The sequence below is a fragment of the Centroberyx gerrardi genome, chromosome 6 (assembly GCF_048128805.1).
Source record: "Centroberyx gerrardi isolate f3 chromosome 6, fCenGer3.hap1.cur.20231027, whole genome shotgun sequence".
NCBI classification, from domain to species: Eukaryota; Metazoa; Chordata; class Actinopteri; order Beryciformes; family Berycidae; genus Centroberyx; species Centroberyx gerrardi.
Window position 1 is genome coordinate 33,550,930 of NC_136002.1, and position 24,556 is coordinate 33,575,485.

At 44.7% G+C, this 24,556-nt stretch overlaps 2 protein-coding genes, 1 long non-coding RNA gene and 1 other non-coding gene across 6 annotated transcripts in view; 1 reads left to right on the forward strand and 3 right to left on the reverse strand.

Annotated features, from left to right (window-relative positions):
- Positions 1-390: 390 nt before the first annotated feature.
- On the reverse strand, positions 391-4,760 carry LOC139915465 (dual specificity protein phosphatase 14). 2 transcript variants are annotated; one of them, XM_071904101.2, is made up of 3 exons: positions 4,607-4,760; positions 1,592-1,900; positions 391-736 (listed from the first exon to the last, which is right to left on the reverse strand). In XM_071904101.2, exons 2-3 carry the CDS (start codon positions 1,897-1,899, stop codon positions 526-528), a joined length of 519 nt encoding a protein of 172 aa, XP_071760202.1. In that variant the 5' UTR covers position 1,900; positions 4,607-4,760; the 3' UTR covers positions 391-525. The 2 variants fall into 2 exon arrangements, with proteins under 2 accessions (XP_071760202.1, XP_078140441.1); XM_078284315.1 differs by lacking the exon at positions 4,607-4,760 and having other exon boundaries at positions 1,592-1,995.
- Positions 2,440-2,522, reverse strand: trnal-cag (transfer RNA leucine (anticodon CAG)). The gene has a single exon. It is a non-coding gene; the product is annotated as a tRNA-Leu (tRNA).
- A 3,659-nt stretch (positions 4,761-8,419) lies between the features above and the next one.
- Positions 8,420-11,074, forward strand: LOC144539376 (uncharacterized). Its single transcript, XR_013504919.1, has 2 exons — positions 8,420-8,476; positions 9,249-11,074. It is a non-coding gene; the product is annotated as an uncharacterized LOC144539376 (long non-coding RNA).
- A 554-nt stretch (positions 11,075-11,628) lies between these two features.
- Positions 11,629-24,556, reverse strand: part of abcf3 (ATP-binding cassette, sub-family F (GCN20), member 3) — an 18,513-nt gene continuing 5,585 nt past the window's right edge. The window contains exons 5-21 of one of the 2 annotated variants that reach the window (XM_078284043.1): positions 24,160-24,257; positions 23,286-23,408; positions 22,818-23,084; positions 22,320-22,400; positions 21,875-21,934; positions 21,529-21,585; positions 20,269-20,291; positions 20,112-20,167; positions 19,323-19,523; positions 18,580-18,656; positions 17,883-17,927; positions 17,577-17,709; positions 16,798-16,886; positions 15,396-15,487; positions 14,654-14,786; positions 13,052-13,139; positions 11,629-12,478 (exon numbers count right to left, since the gene is read on the reverse strand). In XM_078284043.1, coding sequence (XP_078140169.1) covers positions 12,320-12,478; positions 13,052-13,139; positions 14,654-14,786; positions 15,396-15,487; positions 16,798-16,886; positions 17,577-17,709; positions 17,883-17,927; positions 18,580-18,656; positions 19,323-19,523; positions 20,112-20,167; positions 20,269-20,291; positions 21,529-21,585; positions 21,875-21,934; positions 22,320-22,400; positions 22,818-23,084; positions 23,286-23,408; positions 24,160-24,257 — 1,782 coding nt within the window. In that variant the 3' untranslated portion in view covers positions 11,629-12,319. The other variant, XM_078284044.1, reaches the window with a different exon arrangement.

Genomic DNA, 24,556 nt, shown 5'->3' on the forward strand with positions numbered 1-24,556 from the left:
TATGTGACAAATCGAGATAGAAAAACATATTTGTCGAATAACGTCGGCTCGGCACGATCGGCCCGACGAACGGTTCAGTTCAACAGTTAAATAGTGGCTCTGAAATATGTGTAAAATATCTGAACATGAAATATACGTGTTGTTTCTAACATGTATACGTCTACATGGTGGTTGTATGGCCATTAGTCTGCATTAGAATATCGTGTGGAAAAAATACAATAAATGTGATATTTTAAATGATGTATTATGTCAGTCAAGGCAGCAGTTTGTCTCTTCACTGTTTTTAATGTGTTTTGGAAAACAATGGGAGTCTATCAGTTCAAACCTGCAGCTTTAATATTTTACGGTCAGATGTGGAGTAGAGCTTTAACATCATTAAACTGGTAAGATAATGTAGGCCTGTGTAATGTACATTTCTGATGTCTGATTATATTGTATAGTAAGTTCTGTTAATCTCTCGTTATAATCATCTTGTTGTGTCTTCTAGTCCATCACAGTTCCGGTGCATTTCTAGTCCAGCGTCCATCAGACGTTGACGCAGTACGCGGCGGCGTCCTCAGCATCCAGAGCCTCGGGTAGGACTCCGCACGACGTCACCGCCATCCTCACGCTGCTCCTGCCGAGCAGCGTCCTCTCGTACGCCATCAGCTGCCTCCAGAAGCCGGCGTTGGGTCGGATGTACGGTCGCTTCTCCAGAACCCGCTCGTACGCCTGGCGGAGGGTGACGCCTTCGTACCTGCAACCAGGAAGAGACGCGGAATAAAATGAAAACCCTGTGCACGTCTGCCGTGTCAGTAAAGAGTATGGACTCTTTTCCCCTCCGGTAAAATCCCGTCAGGTAAACCTCGTCCCGTCTGGACTGACCTCCCTCAGACTGTCCGGTCCACAGCTAAAGTTTTTTGGACAACAGTCGAGACGTCGAGATCGGACCCAAAGTCTCAACTCTGCTCCTGTGACTTGTTGCTGTTCAGTTTGGGTCCCGTCTCTGATTACAGAGATCTGTTATCCATCAACAGTTACTTGAACTTAAAGAGTAAATCAACACTACATCACATGCTGCACTGCTCTCTATGGGTTGAAACTTTCAAGCATGTTGCCCTTCTGGCCACGCCCCCTCAGTGACAGCTGATGGAAAATACCTGCTGACATCAGGAACTGAACAGACGGTTCATTTCTGACAAATTGCTGACAGTTTACTGTGTCACAGTAACCAAATCCACCTTATCACACTATTCACTTTTACTGAGAACGTTACTGAATGGATCTACAGCCACACCACAACAAGCTGACTCAGCTGCTCTCTGCTTCTAGCTGCTTGGTACAGATTTACACTTTATTAACTAACACACAGTTCTACAGATTTACACTTTATTAACTAACACACAGTTCTACAGATTTACACTTTATTAACTAACACACAGTTCTACAGATTTACACTTTATTAACTAACACACAGTTCTCCATGTTCCTCCATCATGAGACTCAGCTGTTGGGAACAGGTTGGTAACATAACTGCAAAGCCTTGCTTGGCTTTATTATTGTTTTATTGTTTGTCAAGCAGTTTGAAACTATTTAAATCCGTGCTCTTTACCTCATCAGGTAGGCCATGACCAGAGCGGGGGATCGGCTCCTGCCGGCTGTGCAGTGAACCAGGGTTTTCCCTGAACGGTTCCCGGCGATCCGCTCGGCCACGGGGTCGAAGTAGCCGCAGAGCGGGGCGTGGGGTCGGTCCGGGACGGGGACGGGCACCACCTCCACGCCGTCCGGGTGCGGGTAGGACACGTCCTGCCCGCTGGCGTTGACGATCAGAGTGATGTTCCTGCTGGAGACCAAGCTGCGGTTCAGGGCCGCGTCCAGGCCGCTCAGGAACAGACCGCAGCTGATCTGGGACACGGACATGCTGAGGACCAACACGACAGTTACCCAGAGACACTCAGGATGGAGCAGCAGATTCAAGTCCTGCATGTTCCTCAGGAGGACGCGCTGGTCCAGACAGCTGAGGAATCAGGCCGCTATACTTTAGTTTAAAAGTTAAGTTCCTTCAAGGCCATCGCTCATTCTCAAAAGCCTGTTCTACTCTATTCAGTGACTTGCTCGTGCTTTCAGTGTTTTGTAATCTTTGGCCCTGTACTTGCTCAATGCTGTTTCCTTTGTTTGATGTTGTTTTTTTTATGTTTTCTGTTGTTTTTTTTTGTTTTTCATATCGTTTTTTTTTTTGTTTTTTTTTACTGCTTATGCTTCTCTAATGTTCACGTTTGTTTTTGGATGGGTGATGAACCACCATAATTGTTGACTGGACATTGATGTACAACTCCTGTGTTTTGTAGAACCTCCTCGAAAACGACATGCGACATCTCAAGGAGAGGAGGGGCTTATCCTACTGAATACATTTTTAAAAGATGAACATATCCCCTGTTTTCAAACCACGAAAAGGATTTCTGTCAGAAGTGGGATTCGAACCCACGCCTCCAGAGGAGACTGCGACCTGAACGCAGCGCCTTAGACCGCTCGGCCATCCTGACAGTGTGCAGTGTTATTTGGAAGACTTGTTATTTATATTTAGTTATACCAGGACTGTATTGATTACATTTTATACAGGACATGATCCATCCATAAAGCGAAAGAAAACGGTAGAAAGTGTCTAATCTACCAGTTTACATTCGATATTTATTTATTTTTTTTAAATGCGATTCAAAGCACCGAGCCGTGAATCCAACATGGCGTCCGCCTCCACGGTGGTTTAGGCTTCAGTCAGTCCCTCCAGCAACTTGCGATTTTGCGATCGCAATAATTAACACAAATTCAAGAAATCTCTGCAATATTTGCGAGAGCTTGCAGTTTTGCAAAATTGCCGCAACTTTTCCGCATGAAACGGCCAAATCAACAGACCGCTTGTGATTTGGACCAATTGTCGCATTTCGTGTCGTGGAAACTGACGTCATCGCAGCGCGCATTCAGGTGGAAGATGAACAAAACTCACCTGCCAACAAAAAATACTGCCATAGACAAAACAAAACAAAAGCAGCAGGAATTGAGGTGAGTGCAAAATTCAAGCTCTTGGAAGAGTTAATAGCTTAAACGGAGAGTGGGAGAGAATAGGGGGAGGCTGTGTGTGTGTGTGTGTGTGTGTGTGTACACACACACACACACACACACACACAGTGAGTGAGTGAGTAAGAGAGAGAGAGAGAGAGAAAAAAAGTTTTCTTTGCTTGCAATTTTTCCCAATTCCCGCAATTTTACCGCAAAAAGAGCACATAAAACCTCGCAAATTGTATCGCAATTTTTGAGAAAAGCCGCAGCAAAATCAAGCATTTTTGGCCGCAATAATCACAAAAAAACTCCGCGAAATCCTGGAGGGACTGTTTAGTATTGGATAAAAGATATTTCTATTCACTCTGACTTTTATTATGTGGCAGTTTAACAGAAAAGGTTTACAGCTTAAAACTGGAGTGCGTCAGAGGATATTCAGATTTAATCAGTAGAGTAAACCAGAGGTTATTTACATTAGACCAATTGAGTAAATCAGAGGGTATTTACATTAAATCAATAGCGTAAAGGTTATTTATGATTTAGAGGTTATTTACATTAGTAATAGTCGACTGAGGAAGCTTTAAAAACAGTTTTTTTCTGCGAGGGTTAGCGAGCGTCAGAGGAAAAGTGCAGTTTAGACATGTCAGGGACATGCCCGTCCACCCCACCCCACCCCACCCACACACACACACACACACACACACACACACACACACACACACGAGAGAGACGTACTTGTCATGGGATTGTGAGTCACTGACAGTTTAAATAGAAGCAGTTTCACTTTCCTTCTTCAGTCAGAACAACTAAAAGCAGGTAAGTTCTGCTCTGGTTTCCTAAACCCTGCTGAGAAACACACTGCACAGCTAGAACAGACAGTATGTATAGACTAGTAAGTATCGATAACATGGACGTGTGGTCTGTCAGCTTTAAAACGCATGCTATTTTCAAGAAATATTAGGGAACGGCCCCGATACGAGCCGGGGAAAAATGACACCAAACTCCATTCAAAACTCTGGCAGTTTAATGTCGCCTTGTTTATCTGCGAAGGCACATACGGTCTAACATTATTTAAAACGTTTTCTAAATCATTAGGATCTTATGGTGTTATCGGACTATAGTTGATCTAACAAGCAATACTTTATTTAAATACAATCTCAATTTTTAGAATTGGTACACACTGCTCGCTGCCCCCCATTACGGTGTTATTTTTGGTGGAAGACGAGGCGAACCAATTCTAAAAGTTGGAATTTGTATTGAAATAAGTGCTGCTTTTTGTATTGGATCGATGCCGAATTGAAGAGTGGCCCCTGCCGATTCGTCAAAGGTCTGAAGTCCTGTTCTGTCAGGTATGTGCCTCCGCCGATACGCAATGCATTTCTATTCTGTCACATATTTGAATGACGTTTGGCGTTAAGTTTTGTCGATTCGAGAGAGAACGGTACGTGTCGAGGCTGAGACGAGGCGATAGTCTCTGTTATCTGTTTATCCGCGGCCATTTTCCCTCTGACCGCGGACGGACTGTCGTGTTAATATTTCTACTTTACAAAGACAACACTGAGCTCGCTCTCACCTATTCAACTCCACAAATTAGTCTTGAACAGAATGGACCGGAGTGTTTGGACGGTGGCTCAAAAGTATCAAGTCAACCACAATAAATTCAGATCTTCCGGGCACAACTTTCAAAATAAAAGCCTTATCGACTAACGTGTTCCAACGTTTTTGAGTAGTACCAAATAATATATTTAAGGAGGAATCTTTAGTACGTTATGTTAGTCATTACTCTATAGCCGTTACTCATTTTGGGTGAATAATGTAATAACTTCATCATATAGTCTCACTCTTATACTGAGTACTGAGACTATGTGGCCTTCAGTCCAGTTGCAATATGCAGGGAAATCCTTCAAACAGCAGCTATCTGTTTGACGGAACACTTGGCCAAGTCATGCTAGTCGCTATATAAAAGTAAAAACCAAATGTGTCAGTTTACAGTATACTGTTATGTGTTAAAAGGGGATTACATTATGCATCCTGTATTTTATTAAATTATGGGCACTTTATTCCAATAGGAGTTTAAAGTACATTTTGCAGTTATCACAGTATTTGTAGTTCTTACATTAGGAGTTATTTTGGATGTTTGTATTGATTTATATCACAATTGCAATATTCAGCAAAATAATTGCAATATAAAAATAATCATCAGCCTGGTGTGTTTTCTCTGGATGGAGAAGTGATCCTCTCACCCTCTGGTAGTTCTTCTTCTCTGTTCCTCTTTCAGGATCCAGCAGCATCATGACTCCAGCTGGCAGGTCGCCCGCAGCGCCACCCAGCAGGGTAACCAGGGGCTTTTGACAATGCATCCCACAATGCTTTGTGTCTCTTACTGGGGCCAGAATCCCACGGCGGCCATTTTGAACACTAGCTAGTTAGCTAGTAGCTAGCTAGGCTAGACTCTGGTAGCTGGAGATAATGGACCAAATATATTAAAATGTGAATGCCGGGAAATTCCCCAGCACTAAATAGAAGTGAGGAAGCCTCTTGGATGAGTGTTGAAACGTTTTCAGCTCTTCATTTTAAATCCAGTGGGTTTTGTTTCTATTCTTTTTTGGACATCAACCACCTGGATGACTGAAATGAATCTACACAAAAGGAATCTACTTAAAATGTGAAGCTATAGCCGATCTCTTCTTGAGATCCATTCGTTTTAGTGTGTTTTTTAGTGTGAATCTGTGAAATGATAAATGTTTGTATGACCATCTTGGTTCACAGCTGTAAGACAGAGCTGCTGGACTCACTCTTCAGGTACGGTTTCCCAACCTGAGTGTTCAAAATGGCCGCCATATGAAGAAGGTCAGTGGCACAGAAACTGACATCACATCGCCAAGTCTGAACAGTAACAGTAGAATAATCTTCAAAAGAGTAGAAGCGTCCAGCAGGAGACGTCATCCCATCAACAGCCAGCTCAACACTTGATTTAATCATTTCTCTACTGCCAAAATACATTCCCAATATTAACTGCCCATATCTGGTCATATTCATTTATTTAGAACGATTCTGTTGAAGCCATTTGACTCATCCTTGTTTTCTGCTCCTGGTACAGAGCAGGAAAGTGAAGGTTCAAGACCCCGACACGGTCGGCTCGTCAGGAACCGGAGCCACAGCTACAGGTGGGACCCAGAAGATCGTCCTGCCTAAGGTCAGATACCACCCGACCATCCTCATGCAGTCCGCTGGAGACGGAGGAAGAGCCAAAACCACGAGTCAGACCCAGAAGACCAGACCTGATGTCGTGCACCCAAAACACACTGGCGAGGCTCACGAGCGCAAGAGCAAGAGCTCTCAAGTTAATCCTGTATCTGCTGTGAGATCACAAGAGCAAAACCAGAACGCTCCTGTTCAGAAGCCGGTTCCGAAGCCGGTTCAGTTCACCGCTGCAGATCCGGACGCTCCTCAAACACCAGATCAGATTTCTCAGCTGAATAAGAGCGGCGCCGCTGCGGGCGGCGCCGTTCCCCGGCCGGAGGAGGTGCCCCTGGGTTTGGGCGTCCGGCTGGAGAGGCGTGTCGTGGAGGAGGTGGAGCTCCGGACCCGCGGGCAGAGGGAGAACCCGGCCTGGTTCGCCTGGCGGCTGAACCGGATCACGGCCTCCGCCGCTCACCGCATCGCTCACTGCCGCTTCGTCAGCGGGACGAGCCAGACCCCCCCCGCCTCCTACCTGGCTGCTATCACAGGTAGGCTCCGCCCCTTCCTACCTGGTCACAGTTACGGTCCAGTGATACAACTAGTGGATATTTTTCTTTTAGAACAAAAATCTTCAATTACATGTATGTATTCATATTATTTTTATTAGTATTAATAATAATACTAATAATAATAATAATGAATATAAATTATCTGCATATTTACCACTCAACAGGAAGTGATGTAACTCTCCCATGTGATACTAAACTAGAGCAGCACCTACATTGGAACCTGATTGGACGTTAGAGGGAGGGGGGGGTAAGAGCAGGTAGGTCATTGGACTTATCAAATGGGCTCCTCTCATCACAGGTGATTGGGAATTAGGCAGACGACACCCCCCCCCCCCACACACACACACACACTTCCAACAAGTTGATCCTCTTCAGAGAGGGGGCGGGGTCAGGAAGCAACAGGGCTTATGGGAAATGTAGTCTTAACGTAGAGAAACACTAGCACTAAGAGAGAGAGAGGAGAGCAGTGGTCTCCAGCAGGCTCTCACTGGTCTGCAGTCAGTAGACCGAGGCAGACTGTTGAAACAGAGCAGCTTAAATAATTAGCATCATGTGTGCATCAGGATCTCCATCTGTTTGAAGTTGTTCTAGTAATGAGGTTGTGTGGGACTTGGCAGGCGAGGGTCCGAGGGTCCAGACCAGAGCCATGAGCTGGGGCATCCAGAGGGAGGAGGAGGCGGTCCGGCGCTACCAGGTACGACTCCACCTGCCTGACAGGCTGGTGTTACATAGAGGGACAGGAGAGGTTGGGGCAGAGGTCCTGGGCCCAGGACGTCCCACATACCTGCCTCAGACCTCTGATCCACAGGACGGCCCTGGATTGGCTGATCAACGGATTGAGTGATTTATTGATTTAGTCACATTGATCGATCAGTTGTTTCATTTGATTTGGTAAAAAAGAAATAGAAATTAGAACACATGATAACCTGTAAAAAAAACAATTCCTGTGTATTTGACCCCAGAGGAGAACACAGCAAAGTGTTGAAACACTTTTTCCACGGTGGTCGTCCATGGAGACCAAATCACCTGACACACAACCAGAAACACAGGATACACATGCCACTAGCTAAACTGTCTCATTATTGATTAATGAGTCAATGAATTGACTGATTTGCAGGTGCGTGTTTATATAAATCAAACATGCTTATAAATCATTTGATTTGCATATGTGATATTCTTATCTAACACTGGTTTTGATTCATGTCGCTTATTTTATTGACTTTAATTTATTGTTTTGTCTGTGAAGCACTTTGTAACGCTGTTTTGAGAAATGCTACATAAATAAACATTATGACCATGAACATGATGATGATTCTTGTTCTCTGCAGGTCCTGAAGAGCCGGGCGCTGGGTCGGGACGTGACGGTGCGGGACTGCGGTTTGTTCATCGACGCCCAGCGCTCCTGGCTGGCCGCCAGTCCTGACGGCATCGTGACGGACAGCCGGACCGGCCAATGGCTGCTCTGCCTGGAAGTGAAATGTCCGTACAAACACAGAGAGAGGAGCGTGGAGGAGGCCTGCAGGGACGACCGAGCCTTCTGCCTGGAGATCCAGGAGGAGGAGGAGGAAGAGGAGGAAGAGGAGGAGGAGGAGGAGGAGGAGGAGGAGGAGGAGGAGGAGGAGGAGGAAGAGGAAGAGGAGGAGGAGGAGGAGGAGGAGGAGGAGGAGGAGGAGGGACGGCAGCCTCTCAAGGTAAATCAGTGGAACGTTTCCTTCAGCACCAAACACCATTTACAACACGACCATTTCGCCTCCATTCACTTTGTATTGGATGCGATGGTTGGTTGTGCAGGGGCTGATGGGATAGCTTGTGATGTGAACTGAGTGTGCGGTGTGGGGAAGCTGAAGTTCAGTTAACTTTATGCAAATGTGGGTGATGTTCATGAAACGCTGCCTGGAGGAAGGAGGCCGATGCTTATCGATACTTTTTTTTTATACCTCAATTGATTTGGATTGATTGAATCTTATCGTCCAACTCCATGTCCTGGTAATTAAAAGTTTACACAGCTATCTAAACTCTTTGAATATCAAAATATTTGGGTCATTTGGTGGCGCTTCACTGTGAGACGTGTGCCACGTACTGCCAAAGTCACATGTTTATCAGTCTGACCCCTCCTTGTTGTTCTGCTCCTATCAGTCTGACTCCTCCTTGTTGTTCTGCTCCTATCGGCCTGACTCCTCCTTGTTGTTCTGCTCCTGTCAGCCTGACTCCTCCTTGTTGTTCTGCTCCTATCGGTCTGACTCCTCCTTGTTGTTCTGCTCCTATCGGTCTGACTCCTCCTTGTTGTTCTGCTCCTATCAGTCTGACTCCTCCTTGTTGTTCTGCTCCTATCGGTCTGACTCCTCCTTGTTGTTCTGCTCCTATCGGCCTGACCCCTCCTTGTTGTTCTGCTCCTATCGGCCTGACTCCTCCTTGTTGTTCTGCTCCTATCGGCCTGACTCCTCCTTGTTGTTCTGCTCCTAGCCTCCAGTGTACCGCCTGAAGCCGGGTCACAGTTACTACACTCAGATCCAGTGTCAGCTGGCGGTGAGCGGCCTGCAGCGGGCCGACCTGGTGGTGTTCACCCTGAAGGAGACGGCCATCGTACCGGTGACCTTCGACCCGGTCTTCTGGGAGGAGACGGTGTCCAGGCTGGAGGTTTTCTACAGGGACGGCCTCCTGCCTCACCTCCGAGAGCGGAGACGCCCGGACGGGCCGGCCGGGACGCCGGAGCAGTAGAGAGCGGCTAGAGAGGCCGTCCTGTAACTGGATCTGAACCCAGAACGTTGCAGGTACACCGTACGCACCTTAGCCAGCAGGACGGCTCAGTCTGCACTTCTTAACATGATAGATTTTTGCCACTTTTGCCTTTATTGGATCAGTTACAGTAGAGAGAGACAGTGGTCTCTCCAGGGCAGTGGTTCTCAACATGGGGTCCGGGGACCACCAGGGGTCCTTGAGGGGGTTCCAGGGGGTCCCCAGCAAATTGATGAATTGTTAAACTTCAGCATTATTTAATTTACAAGAAGTTAACACAGTTAGAGAATGTAGAAGAATGATGTTCTGATCAGTTTCTCTGTTATCTCTCTACCTGCAATACAGACAGTCATGGAGTTCTGGACAAAATCAAATCTAACTATAAAAATATTCTCAGATTTGGGTCAGAGAGACAAAATCTCATCAAATGGGGGTCTGTGGCTCTAATGTGGACTAAATTATGGGTCCTTAATATGAAAAAGGTTGAGAATCACTGCCTTAGACAGCTGACCACCATGACGGCTCCGTCTGCACTTTTTACACAAGCAGTGCATTAGTGTCTCTGCAAACGCGTAGTGAACACAGTACTGAACCCCCACCAGCTCCAGGCCTGGAAAGTAAATGTAATCCATGTCTGATCTCAGCACTAGGGGTTTTAAAATACTACTACTAAAATACTTTTAAAATACTGACTACGTGTGTCCGTCAGCGGTGGAAAAAGTCCTCAAGTCCTTCACTTCAGTAAAAGTAGCAATATCATAATGGAAAAATACTTTATTAAAAGTAAAAGTTCTGCATTTAGAGTTAAATTATTGAAGCATGAACCTGTCAGAAGTATTTTAATGTTGTCGTCTAACTGCTCCAGATACTGTTGGAGTTTAAACTCTAACAACGCAACATGTTTTATGAGAAAACCTTATTCTGCAAAGTAACTAGTGACTCAGCAGAAAGTCTCACAGGATGGAAAAACTCAGTCAAGATCCAGAACCTCAGAACTGGACTGGACTGAGGTACTTTCCTCCTCTGGTGTTCATATGTTCATAACAAGACTGGTGTCTTGTTTCCATTTTGTTTTCACCAGTAATTTTATCCATGAGGGATTGTTTACATGTGACATGTCGCAGCTTCTTTTGCAAACACAAGTGATTCTGGATAAAACTGCTATATCCAGTAAACAGCTTTGGTGAATGGGAAAACGCAGCTGCTCAGCTTCACCTCAGGGGAGAACAGAGTCTATTCAGGTCCACTGGCCCAGAGCTTTTAACTGGCCCGGGACCTCAAGCGGCCCATCAGCTGGTTTCTGGTGGCCGACATGAGAAGAGATCGTGTCTGTGTGTCGTTCACTGACACAGAAACTCAAACATGAACAGTTGGCAGCATTAAACTAAACCGACTGACGGTACGTCAACTGGTCCACTATAGAAATACTGAATATATCTAAAATGGATATATAACATTTTGGAAATTAACTCATGTATTTCATGTATTTGTGTTGGCTCTAACTCAATGTATGCACCGATTATGGAAAATAAACAATGTTACAGTAACTCAGATTGTTTCCTTCCTGTCATGTATGTTTATTCCCGTCTTCCTCTGAACGAGAATTAAAGTCTGATGAGAGTCTTCATGAGGCCGGCAGGTTAATGTGACGAATCTGGATCTGCTGCCTCTGAACCAACACCTGTCTGAAGACCGAAGCTCAAATATATCCATATGCAAATTAGCATATGATGTGGCAACTTCTAGCAACATTTTGAGAGGCGGCAACACCGCTGAGACTTCTGGGTACTGCAAACTGAAAGCTAACAAGCTAGTGCTACACACTGGAATGCTAACAAGCTTTTTTTTTTAAACTAAGACAAATTTTTCCCTACAGGAATCCAATTTTACGTAAAACGTAACGTAAAACCATACATATTTGATAAGATAAATATGAAGTTTCATATCACAGTGTGTCTGGATTTAGCTGCCGTTGCGTTAAAGTTTAAATCATTTTTAACCGTCAACATATTGTCTAATTGATTATTTTGGATTGAGGTGGTTTTGCTCCGTCAGCGCTGCAGAAGAGCCGAACCGGTTAAAGAAGAGAGTCCACACTCTGTTAGCACATGATTTAGTAGGTTTTTATTTTGCTGCCGTTGCAGAAAATCCACATAACTGCAATGTTTCTGTCTCCTCCTTGAATGTGAAGTTTCCACGGTCGTTTACATACTGAGAGTTTCACCAAACCTGAAACCTGGTGAGAGCTCGCTGCAAAAATACACAGGCGGCAATGAGAAAAATAAGAATTCCTGAAAAACCTTCAAGTCTCACAATAATTCTCTGTCTTGCGCTGATTGGATGAGTTAAGGGGGGGGGGGGGGGGGGAGGGGGGAGGGGGGGGGCAGACTGACAGACACACAGATGCTTGTTTGACATTTTAAATAAACTCTGGGACCTAACCCTCTGAACCGTTCACAACTCTGAAAACTCTTGCGGTCCAGAACAGTTCTGGATGCCTCAGTGACCTTTGACCCCTCCAGGAGAAACATTCACACTCAGCATCGGGACCAATCGGCAGCCGGCTAGCTACATCATGTGCACCCGACCAGGAAGTACGATGCGTCGGTTCACCAGAGAGGGAGAGAGGGGGTTGCTGGGAAATGGCCGTCTTTACTTCCACCCCCCCCTCACGCTGGGGGACGTCGGTTGATTGGCAGTTGCGGGTGGTGTTGTGGGGGGCGGGGTTTATGTTACCGGTGGTTGTAGTCAGTTGGCAACTTGGCGTGTCAGTCATCGGCGCGGAGCGGCCGATCGGCTCACAGGTAGCCCTCCTTCCTGAACTGCTCCTGCAGGATGTCTCGGTACTCGTCGAAGCCGCCCTCGATCCTCCGGACCTTCCCTCCTTCACAGACCCACAACTCCCTGCAGACGAGCCGGATCAGACGCTCGTCATGAGAGACCAGGACCACTCCGCCCTGCAACACACAACAGGTTCATCTGCAAGCTGCTGCCAAACAGCAGGCCTTCATGTCTGTTAGTTAATAAAGTCTGAATGTGTATGAAGCAGCTAGAAGCAGAGAGCAGCTGAGTCAGCTTGTTGTGGTGTGGCTGTAGATCCATTCAGTAACGTTCTCAGTAAAAGTGAATAGTGTGATAAGGTGGATTTGGTTACTGTGACACAGTAAACTGTCTTGTCTTTAGCCCTAGTCTCTACTCCAAAACACTCTGAGTTGTAGCTTGTTCAACTTTTGTCAATTCTGTTGAGACGGACAGAAACACAATCAGCTGTTCACAGAGCTGAAGACCTCCAATATGGCCGCCAGGGGAGCGTCCTTTTTGATGGACAGTCGTGATAAGAACGTAGCAGTAGCACTAGTAAAGGTACTAGTAGTAGCTGTAGTAACAGCAGTCGTAATAATAACAGTAGTAGTGTAATAATAGTGGTAGTAAAGTTGGTAGTATTTGTTACTGTGTTGTGGTAGTAGTCGTATTTACTGCAGCTGGTTGCTATGGAAACAAAGCTGCTGCTCATCAGAACAGACACTCACTCTGAACTTGTTGAGCGCCTTGGCCAGAGCCTCGATGGTCTCCATGTCCAGGTGGTTGGTGGGCTCATCCAGGACGTAGAAGTTAGGACTGACAGACAGACAGGGAGACAGACAGACAGGTCAGTGACTGGGCAGACAGACAGGGAGACAGACAGACAGGTCAGTGACTGACAGACAGACAGGGAGACAGACAGACAGACAGGTCAGTGACTGGGCAGACAGACAGGGAGACAGACAGACAGGTCAGTGACAGACAGACAGACAGGGAGACAGACAGACAGGTCAGTGACTGGGCAGACAGACAGGGAGACAGACAGACAGGTCAGTGACTGGGCAGACAGACAGGGAGACAGACAGACAGGTCAGTGACTGACAGACAGACAGGGAGACAGACAGACAGACAGGTCAGTGACTGGGCAGACAGACAGGGAGACAGACAGACAGGTCAGTGACTGGGCAGACAGACAGGGAGACAGACAGACAGGTCAGTGACTGACAGACAGACAGGGAGACAGACAGACAGACAGGTCAGTGACTGGGCAGACAGACAGGGAGACAGACAGACAGGTCAGTGACTGGGCAGACAGACAGGGAGACAGACAGACAGACAGACAGGGAGACAGACAGCTGAGCTAGCGGTTGGAGTAGCTTCAGAATATGAGCTGTAAGCAGCGATGAACAGTTTACCACAGCGTGACAAAAAACGCACTGTGTTTCTGATTGCCCCACAAGGTATTGTGGGTATTGGAGTTATTATGACACACACCAGAAGTTCAAATGACTGTATTTTCTGTATGTCAACACATCAAAGGGTAACATCGGTATTTTTCAACCTGGACCCTATTTTCCCTAAGATGGGAAATAGGGTTAGTTACCCTTTAACATGTAACTTTGCAGATCTCTTTAAATGCTGTTTCTGAATTTCAAGTGGATTTATTACTTTGTCATGATTTTACTGCCAGTGGAATTTTATGTGCAAATTAAAAAAAATGATAGGTTAATAACTGCCATTTTTGGACCGGTCTCTTAGCTTTTCACAACTGTGTAAAGGGTTACCCAGTCACTCGCCAAATTTAATGTCATTCTGACCTGCAGTTCATGATAATATTTTTAAAGGTTTTTTAAAAAAAAAAAATCTAAATTTCTAGTCAAAAATTGATGGCGGACATTATGGGTCCTAGAGGCAAAATGTTCAGCATGTCCAGATACATATCTGCACCAAGTTTCACATCTCTACCACTAGAGGCTTTGAGGCCTTATTGTAGCGCCCCCTGTGGGCCAATCAGCACCTTTATATGTGTCCAGGTCATGAGTCACCAGGACTATCTATGTGCCAAATTAGAAAAAAAGTTACTAAAGTATGCCTGAGTTATTGGACTGCATACAGAATAATTTTTTTTATTTTATTTCTCCTTTATTTATCAAACATCAAACAGTTCCCTAATAATAATAATCATGATAATGCTAATGCTAATAATAATAATAATAATCATGATAATGCTAATGCTAATAATAATAATAATAATAATTATGAGAATAGTAATAATAAGAAGAATCTAGAGCTAGAAGAATGACCAATAAAAGCAGGCGGTCAGGTGTTACCAGGGCATGGTCATCTGGGCGAACGCCACGCGGCTCTTCTGTCCTCCTGACAGGCTGGCCACCGGCCGCATGGCCAGCTCCCCGGTGATACCGTAACCTCCCAGCTGGTGGCGGTACTCCTCCTCTGTCCGACCTGCAACAGACCAACCAGAGGGCCGGGTTCAAACCCCCTGACCTCTGACCTGCCTGGGACAGACATTTAGAACCAACTGTCTGTCCTGCTCCTCTCTCTCTCTCTAACTCAACAGTGATCCAACCTATATCAGTTCATAAATCTCCTCTGTCTGTTCTAAACAGCCGGTGTCTGGTCGCTCTTTCCTGCGAAAAATCCTCTGCCGCACAGGAAGTGATGCGTTTTACGTTTACGGTTTGTTTGGAATCAACAGAAGAAGAAGAACTGGGTAGTTAGCATGAGCAGCGAGAGCCACCATGGCTGAACAGACAGAAGAGAGAAACTCAAACTGCATCAACAGAAAACCCAAGCTCCGCCCACACTGTTTGATTGACAGGTGATCAGTGGGAAGAGCAGCAGAAACACCACAGTGAGGCTGAGGGACAGAGATGGAGACTGAATAAAAGAATATGGCAACTTTAAATTCAAGATGTCGTTGTTAAGTGGGTCCCAGTTTGTTGGCAGTGTGACTGAGTCTCTCTGGACCTGCCTCAACTGTCCTATCAGCAGACTGCAGTGTGTGTGTGTGTGTGTGTGTGTGTGTGTGTGTGTGTGTGTGTGTGTTGTTACCGGGGAATCTGTTGAGCAGCAGCTCCACAGAGCAGACGTTCAGGTCCAGCTGGTCGACGTGATGCTGGCTGAAGTATCCGATCTTCAGGTTCCTGATGGACAGAACGCACAGTTCAGATAACTTTATTCAGCTCTGCAGGCCGAGTTTTACAGCCGGCAGCAAAACACACGCTACAGACACACTATGAACATAAACAGTTCCCTATACATGTAAACAGTTCCCTGTACATACATGTAAACAGTTCCCTGTACATGTTAACAGTTCCCTGTACATGTAAACAGTTCCCTGTACATGGAAACAGTTGCCTGTACATGTTAACAGTTCCCTGTACATGTAAACAGTTCCCTGTACATGGAAACAGTTCCCTGTACATGTTAACAGTTCCCTGTACATGTAAACAGTTCCCTGTACATGGAAACAGTTGCCTGTACATGTTAACAGTTCCATGTACATGTTAACAGTTCCCTGTACATGTAAACAGTTCCCTGTACATGTAAACAGTTGCCTGTACATGTAAACAGTTCCCTGTACATGGAAACAGTTGCCTGTACATGTAAACAGTTCCCTGTACATGTTAACAGTTCCCTGTACATGTAAACAGTTCCCTGTACATGGAAACAGTTGCCTGTACATGTAAACAGTTCCCTGTACATGGAAACAGTTGCCTGTACATGTAAACAGTTCCCTGTACATGTTAACAGTTCCCTGTACATGTAAACAGTTCCCTGTACATGTTAACAGTTCCCTGTACATGTAAACAGTTGCCTGTACATGTTAACAGTTCCCTGTACATGGAAACAGTTCCCTGTACATGTAAACAGTTCCCTGTACATGTTAACAGTTCCCTGTACATGTTAACAGTTCCCTGTACATGTAAACAGTTCCATGTACATGTAAACAGTTCCCTGTACATGTAAACAGTTCCCTGTACATGTTAACAGTTCCCTGTACATGGAAACAGTTCCATGTACATGTAAACAGTTCCCTGTACATGTAAACAGTTCCCTGTACATGTAAACAGTTCCCTGTACATGTTAACAGTTCCCTGTACATGGAAACAGTTCCATGTACATGTAAACAGTTCCCTGTACATGTAAACAGTTCCCTGTACATGTAAACAGTTCCCTGTACATGTTAACAGTTCCCTGTACATGTTAACAGTTCCCTGTACATGGAAACAGTTCCATGTACATGTAAACAGTTCCCTGTACATGTAAACAGTTCCCTGTACATGTAAACAGTTCCCTGTACATGTTAACAGTTCCCTGTACATGTTAACAGTTCCATGTACATGTAAACAGTTCCCTGTACATGTTAACAGTTCCATGTACATGTAAACAGTTCCCTGTACATGTAAACAGTTGCCTGTACATGTAAACAGTTCCCAGTGTAGCATCTTACCGGTGGGCTTGTCTGACTCCGTTGACTGGTGTGAGCTCTCCCATCAGCAGTTTGAGCATGGTGGTTTTCCCCGCTCCGTTTTCCCCGACCTGACAGGAGACAGGACACATCAGACCTGAAGTCCTTACACTGTGCTTCATATTCACCATCAATACATCACTCAGACTAATGTTGCTGCCTTGGTCTGCTGACTGTAAACCAGTGAGAGCCTGCTGGAGTGGATTGCTCCTCCATCTCACAGCAGTAGTATTGTTAGTTCTTGTGTTTCTCCACATTAAGACTACATTTCCCATCAGCCCCGTTGCTTCCTGCCCCCCTCCCCCTCTCTGAAGAGGATCAACATGTTGGAAGTGATTTCTCCATCTTCCTTTCCCTCCTTCCACCATCTGCTGCCAGAAACTCTTTCAGCTTTATCTCCGTTTGCTCTGGAAGAACAGAACCTCTTCCTGTTTTGTGCCGTAAAGCGATCCAGCAGATTTCCCTCCAGATCCACCAGGTGGAGAAACTATGGAGGATGTTTACTGTCATTATACTGATGACTCTAAATGAATGTGATGATTTATTGATGGTAAAATGATACATGCAGCACATTTAAGCCAAATGATGGTACTTATTAAAAGAAAGAAGAGAACTGAAGTCCTTACACACAATTAATTGAATCAACTTCAGGTAGTGATACACAGTATTTTGAAGGTGAACATTCATATGAAAATGGCTGCCACTGAAGAGTAACAGCGACCGAATGAATGATTAAGTTTATTATTAATGATGATACGCACGATGCAGATGCGTGAGTCGAGGTCGGCCGAGACGTTGAGTCCAGAGAACAGACGCTGGTCTGGAGAATAGTAAAACTCTACTTCATCCAGCTGGAGGATTGGAGGAGACAACTTCTCAAAGTTATCTGGAAACCTGCAGGAGAAAACACAGTATACCAATCAATCAATCTATCTATCAATCAATGCATCTACTTCTTCTATCTGGAGAAAAAGAGGCAGTCGGTGAGTCTGTCAACCGATCTATTTATTTGGCTGCTAAAATAGTGAAAATGGCTGGTACGTTATGGCAGAAGTCTGGTTTCTTACCTTAAGGTGACCTCAGTTTCCTTTTCTATAGGCTTCAGTTCAGGCCTACAGAACACAAAACAACAGGGGCAAATGTTAGTTAATAAAGTGTAAATCTGTAGAACTGTGTGTTAGTTAATAAAGTGTAAATCTGTAGAACTGTGTGTTAGTTAATAAAGTGTAAATCTGTATGAAGCAGCTAGAAACAGAGAGCAGCTGAGTCAGCTTGTTGTGGTGTGGCTGTAGATCCATTCAGTAACGTTCTCAGTAAAAGTGAATAGTGTGATAAGGTGGATTTGGTTACTGTGACACAGTAAACTGTCTTGTCTTTAGCCCTAGTCTCTACTCCAAAACACTCTGAGTTGTAGCTTGAGAAGAGTCAGCTCAGTTAACCTGAACAAACTGTTAGCTAGCTAACTAGCCGGCAAACACACTGATGTTAATGTGAACATGCTAACGCTAGCTGCTACTAGCTACGTTAGCTAGTGTGCTAATCAGATGTGTTAACAACAAGACAGTGATGTTAGCTGACCAGATACTATGGTTAGCTAGCATCCCAGTTGTTCATTATTATTCAAATTTTAGCCATAATCATGCCGCACTAATACAGTTGTCTTTGTGTCTCTTCACAGTGTTGACAGTTGATCTTCATACAGTGAGTCATGTATGAAGCAGCGTTCCAGCACAGTTTCAAATTCAAAGTGTGATCTGGACTCACAGCTTCTCCAGCAGCTTCAGTTTGCTCTGGACCTGAGCTGCTCTGTTGGCGTTGTACCGAAACCTGTCGATAAAAACCTGCAACACAAACACACACCGACACGCACATCAGCTGACAGGGTCACACAGTTTAGACTTCATGACAAATACATCTTTGTATCTGTATATGTATATGATATGATTAAATCCATTTTGCAACATGTCGGCGTCATGCGACACGCCTGGCAGCTCGGTGTTTCTGCAGCACTTGAGGTGATTCATCTATAAACCAGTACACATGTCAAACTGTTGGTGTAGTGGTTACAGCCTTTCAAAGTTTTAAAGTTTGATCTTTAACTGCAGCGCCCCCATCAGGCCATTCAGTGCATTTCTTTTTATATTTGCAGTGTGAAGATGCATCATCCCTCCAAGTTTTGTCAAAATCAGACAAGTGGTGTAGTAGCAGTGATAGTATTAGGAGCAGTATTACAGAAGTAACAGTCGTAGTAGTAGTAATAATAGTAGTAGTAATAGTAGTATAACAATAATAGTAGTAGTAGTAGTAGTATAACAGTAGTAGCAGTAGTAGTATAACAGTAGTAGTAGTAGTAGTAGTATAACAGTAGTAGTAGTAGTAGTATAACAGTAGTAGTAGTAGTATAACAGTAGTAGTAGTAGTATAACAGTAGTAGTAGTAGTAGTAGTAGTAGTAGTAGTAGTAGTAGTATAACAGTAGTAGTAGTAGTATAACAGTAGTAGTAGTACCTGTATGTGTTCTCTGTACTGTAACTGAGCCTCATATTCTCTCTGTTGGTTCTTCAGTCTGTCTTCTTTGGTCTTGACAAAGTTTTCGTAGTCGCCACGGTAACTGTCCAGCCTCTGGGAGTGGAGGTGGACGATGTCCGTCACCACGGCGTTCAGGAAGTTGCGGTCGTGAGAGACGACCAAGATGGTGGACTGCCACGTCTGTGGGCGGGGTTAAAGGGAATGATTGACAGTCTGGATTTTAGCCTGTTTTTTCTCCAACAGTGTTCCTGCTAACTGGAAAACAGCTCAGTAGCATCGTTAGCGCGCCTCACTGAAGCCAGTGGGGAACGCTAGCTGCAAGCTAACTTCAAAGTATTCACCATAAGAGGAGAGGAGAGGAGTGGAGGAGAGGAGAGAAGAGAAGAGAGGAAGAGAGGAGGAGAGGAGAGGAAGAGAGGACAGGAGAGGAGAGAGGAGAGGAGAGGAGGAGAGGAGAGAAGAGAGGAAGAGAAGAGAGGAGAGAAGAGAAGAGAGGAAGAGAGGAGGAGAGGAGAGGAGAGAGGAGAGGAGGAGAGAAGAGAAGAGAGGAAGAGAAGAGAGGAGAGAAGAGAGGAAGAGGAGGAGAGGAGAGGAGAGGAGGAAAGAAGAGAGGAGAGGAGGAGAGAGGAAGAGAGGATAGAAGAGAAGAGGAGAGGAGAGGAAGAGAGAGGAGGAGAGGAAGAGAGGATAGAAGAGAAGAGAAGCGGAGAGGAGAGGAGAGGAAGAGAGGAGAGGAGAGGAGGAGAGAGGAGGAGTTCTGGTTCAGACCTGCAGGTAGTTCTCCAACCACAGAATGGCTCTGACATCCAACATGTTGGTGGGTTCTGGAACAAAAACACTGTTAGAATAATACCAACACTACTACTGCTAGTACTGCTACTACTACTACTGATAATAGTGTGGTTGAGGTTAACAGCTGACTCACCGTCCAGCAGGAGCAGGTCCGGCCTGGTGGGAACATCAACACATCACTGTTAGTCAGCTGTCAGTCATCCTCACTTCCTGTCTATCAGCAGCCTGTAGCCACGCCCACTCTGCCTTGACTGACACACTGACGCAGTGCAGCATGGGACCTGAACCCTCTGCTAGTTTGACTCTAATGTGATGCTAACCGTAACCCTAACCCTGAACTAAACATGCTCGTTTGAGATGACTTCCTGCTCGCCTGGAAAACAGACGAGCAGCCGAGTGCAGTCAGGCGAGGAGTCGACAAGCCGAGCACTCCCGACTGCACACACTGCTCTTTTTCTTCTTCTTCAGTTTTGTTTAACGGCGGTTGATAAACAATTTAAAAAGGTGCATTACCACTACTCACTGCCCTTCACGTTACTTATTTTTATTTTAATGTAGGCATTACAGGTGGCATTTATGGAAAATATGACAGCGTTCTAATAAAATGGTATACAGACTGCTCATGGAGTGACATCTTGAAATAGATATAAAAACTTAAGTCTCTTCATTTCACGGTGGGTGTGTGATACAACTGTGATGAACCAATGAGCGCTCAGCTCGATGCGTTTCCCATCATCCTCGGAGCTGTGCAGTCGGTGGACAGCAGCCGCAGCGCCTCGCTCCACAGACTCCGCCCGCCGTCGGGTCGGCGGAGCGAGTCGGACAACTTCTCTAACCATCGTGCAACGGACCAAGCAAGTCGGCAAGGACTTGCTCATCTCAAACGAGCCTGATTTCTGTCCCCTCTGTCTCCCACCAACAAGGCATCATGGGAAATGTAGTTGAGATGACTGAAGGCCAGGCAGCACAGGTGAAAACGGTGAGTTTGCCTGGACTGCTCAGGTTTGTGTATTTTCATAAAATCTACACTATAAAAAGTTCATTTCTGTGTTTTCTAGCAGCTGAATGTAAAGCAGCTGCTGCTCATTTACAGCCTTTTCACTGTTTGTTTTGTACATGATTCATAAAAAACATTTTTTAACATTTATTTTAAATAACAAACCATTTAACTTTTCAGGAAACAGGAAAATGTTCTCCAACTTTTTCTACTGAGGAAAAACATTCTGATAGGAGAATTCACACATTTTATGAAATATTGGCTAATTTGAATGTGATTATAGCAAAATAAATAACCTCCATGATACAGAAGCGGTTTGTATTTGTGTCCATATTTGAAATAAAAGCTAAAAGTTTTTGTTGTAACTTTCAGACAGAAGCAGCAGATGAAACTCACCGAGCGAACAGCGCTCTGGCCAACGCCAGCCTCATCCTCCAGCCTCCTGAGAACTCCCTGCACACACACACACACACACACACACACACACACACACACACACACACCTCATTATGAAGCAATATACACAAATAAGTCTCTCTACTCTGTCACACAGTCTCTCTCTTTCTCTCAATTCAATGAGCTTTATTAGTATGAAGTACAGTTCAGTATATATAATTAATAATGATAACATTAATAATGATGATAAAAAAAAGTCTAATAAAATAAAAAACAAGATTAATATGTGTGTGTGTGTGTGTGTGTGTGTGTGTGTGTGTGTGTGTGTGTGTGTGTGTGTGCTCACTTGGTGGTCTGCTGTTGCATTTTGGGAGAGAAGCCGAGACCGGCCAGGATGACGGAGGCTCTGATTGGACGAGACAGATGTCAGTCAAAACATAACACAAGTACATTCAGTCAGGAGAGAAGAGAGAGCAGGATCTGACTGCTGCATCATCATCATCATCATCATCATCATCATCTGGATTATTCAACAAACAAACCTTTTCTATTAGGACTTTTGTTTATTTTGAACATATTCAAATTATAGTTGCTGTATTTTATATATTTTTTCAGTATATATTTTTCCATTGCCACCTCAGTCCTGGTCATTATCTGACTCATTCTCACATCAGCAGCTTGACTGTTTCCAAATACAGCGGCTACGAAACAAAATGTGTGAGTGTTTCAGACAGTGGTGTTGGACCGTAGTGAGCAGTGGAAGGTGTGTTGTGGTTCCACGTGGTTCTCACCGGGCCGGGGCTTTGTCCGCCTCGATCTCCTCCAGCTTGCCGTAGATCTCCGACAGCCGGACGCTCTCCATCCCATCAGCGCTGCGACACACAGCGGGTACAGAGCGTTCAGCACAGCGACGGGTCACAACAACACAACGTGTGGAGATTCATCTGCACGAATCGACGTCAACCTTTCTAATTTAGCCATTAGCATTATTTAACAACAACAGAGGTTGGTCATTAAACTAATTTGAACAGAGTGAAGCAGCTATGTAGCGGTCAGACAGCGATGGAGCAGAGCGTCTGGTACAACCTCTACCAGTGAGAAACCTGCTAAATATCTCTTCTCATTTCACACAAAAGGGGCGGGGAAAGCAAAGGAAAAGGACGACCAATCAGAATCGAGCAGAGAAGCTTTTCCCGCAGCCTGTTAGCAACATGCTAACACATGTAACTGCTGTAAAGCTTCATCTCTGAAATGAAACAGAGCAGCAGGACTGACTGACTGCGTCTTACGTTCCGTTGGCGATGCGCGCGTTGAGCCGCCGCTCCTCGGCCAGCAGGTCCTCCCTCAGCGTGTCGCTCTGCAGGACGCTCTGCAGCGCCGGCGTGTCGTCCCCGGCGACCTCCTGCTCCACGTGCAGGATGGAGATGTGGGCGGGGACGCGCAGGCTGCGGCTCGCCAGCATCTTCAGCAGCGTCGTCTTGCCCAGCCCGTTACGACCGATCAGGCCGTAGCGCCGCCCCGACGCCAGCGACAGCTCCGCCCCCTGCAGGAGGGACCTGGGAAATATTCAACACACATGGGAAATATTCAACTGCCTGAAGAAATAATGATTCCTCTCCAAGGGAAATATTCCTTTCAAACCAGAGTCATGCCTAATTAATAAAAGAGATAATAAAGTGTATAAGAAGAGAGAATAAAGAAAGAACTCAAATACATAAAAAGAATAAAGGTCAGGTTGCATCATCAGGTGAGCTCACCTCTCTCCAAAGGAAACATCAAAGTTCTCGATGCGGATGTCATAGCTGCGGTTCTTCCCTGATTGGTCGACTCGGTTGTCTTTCTTACTGCTGGCCTGGCTGGCCGACGCCTCCTCCAGCACCCTGAGGCGGAAAACAGATCTATATATACACTGACAGCAGTAAATTAGATCTCTATATACACTGACAGCAGTAAATTAGATCTCTATATACACTGACAGCAGTAAATTAGATCTATATATAGACTGACAGCAGTAAATTCGATCTATATATACACTGACAGCAGTAAATTAGATCTCTATATATACTGACAGCAGTAAATTAGATCTATATATACTGACAGCAGTAAATTAGATCTATATATACTGACAGCAGTAAATTAGATCTATATATACACTGACAGCAGTAAATTAGATCTATATATACACTGACAGCAGTAAATTAGATCTCTATATATAGACTGACAGCAGTAAATTATATCTATATATAGACTGACAGCAGTAAAACAGATCTATATATACACTGACAGCAGTAAATTAGATCTATATATACACTGACAGCAGTAAATTAGATCTCTATATATAGACTGACAGCAGTAAATTATATCTATATATAGACTGACAGCAGTAAAACAGATCTATATGTAGACTGATAGCAGTAAATTAGATCTATAGATATAGACTGACAGCAGTAAAACAGATCTATATGTAGACTGATAGCAGTAAATTAGATCTATAGATATAGACTGACAGCAGTAAAACAGATCTATATATAGACTGACAGCAGTAAAACAGATCTATATATACACTGACAGCAGTAAATTAGATCTCTATATACACTGACAGCAGTAAATTAGATCTATATATAGACTGACAGCGGGCTGGAGGTCTTCTGCGAGTCTTTCTCATTCCTCCTCTCATGTTTGGCCTTCAGCTTGGCCTCAGCCTTCTCCAGCTTCTTAGCATCAACAGTCTAGAGAGAGAGAGAGAGAGAGAGAGAGATGAAGAGAGAGAGCGAGAGAGCGAGAGTTCAATAAGTATCAGGAGTTGACAGTATCTTTACAGCAGTGATGAAGAAACTAGAAACACTACCATAAATAAATTAAATTTAAATTAGTCTTTACATTAATCTTTACAGTAGACTTTAGTCTTTACAGTAGACTTTACAGTAGACTTTACATTAGTCTTTCCAGTAGGCTTTAGTCTTTATATTAGTCTTTACAAAATACTTTACAATAGTCTTTAGTCTTTAAATTAGTATTTAGATGAGTT

Coding starts and splice junctions, on each gene's coding strand:
- LOC139915465 (XM_078284315.1), bottom strand. CDS start 1,965: ATGCAGGACTTGAATCTGCTGCTCCATCCTGAGTGTCTCTGGGTAACT. Junction 737..1,591: donor GTCATGGCCTACCTGATGAG/GTAAAGAGCACG, acceptor TCCTGGTTGCAG/GTACGAAGGCGTCACCCTCC.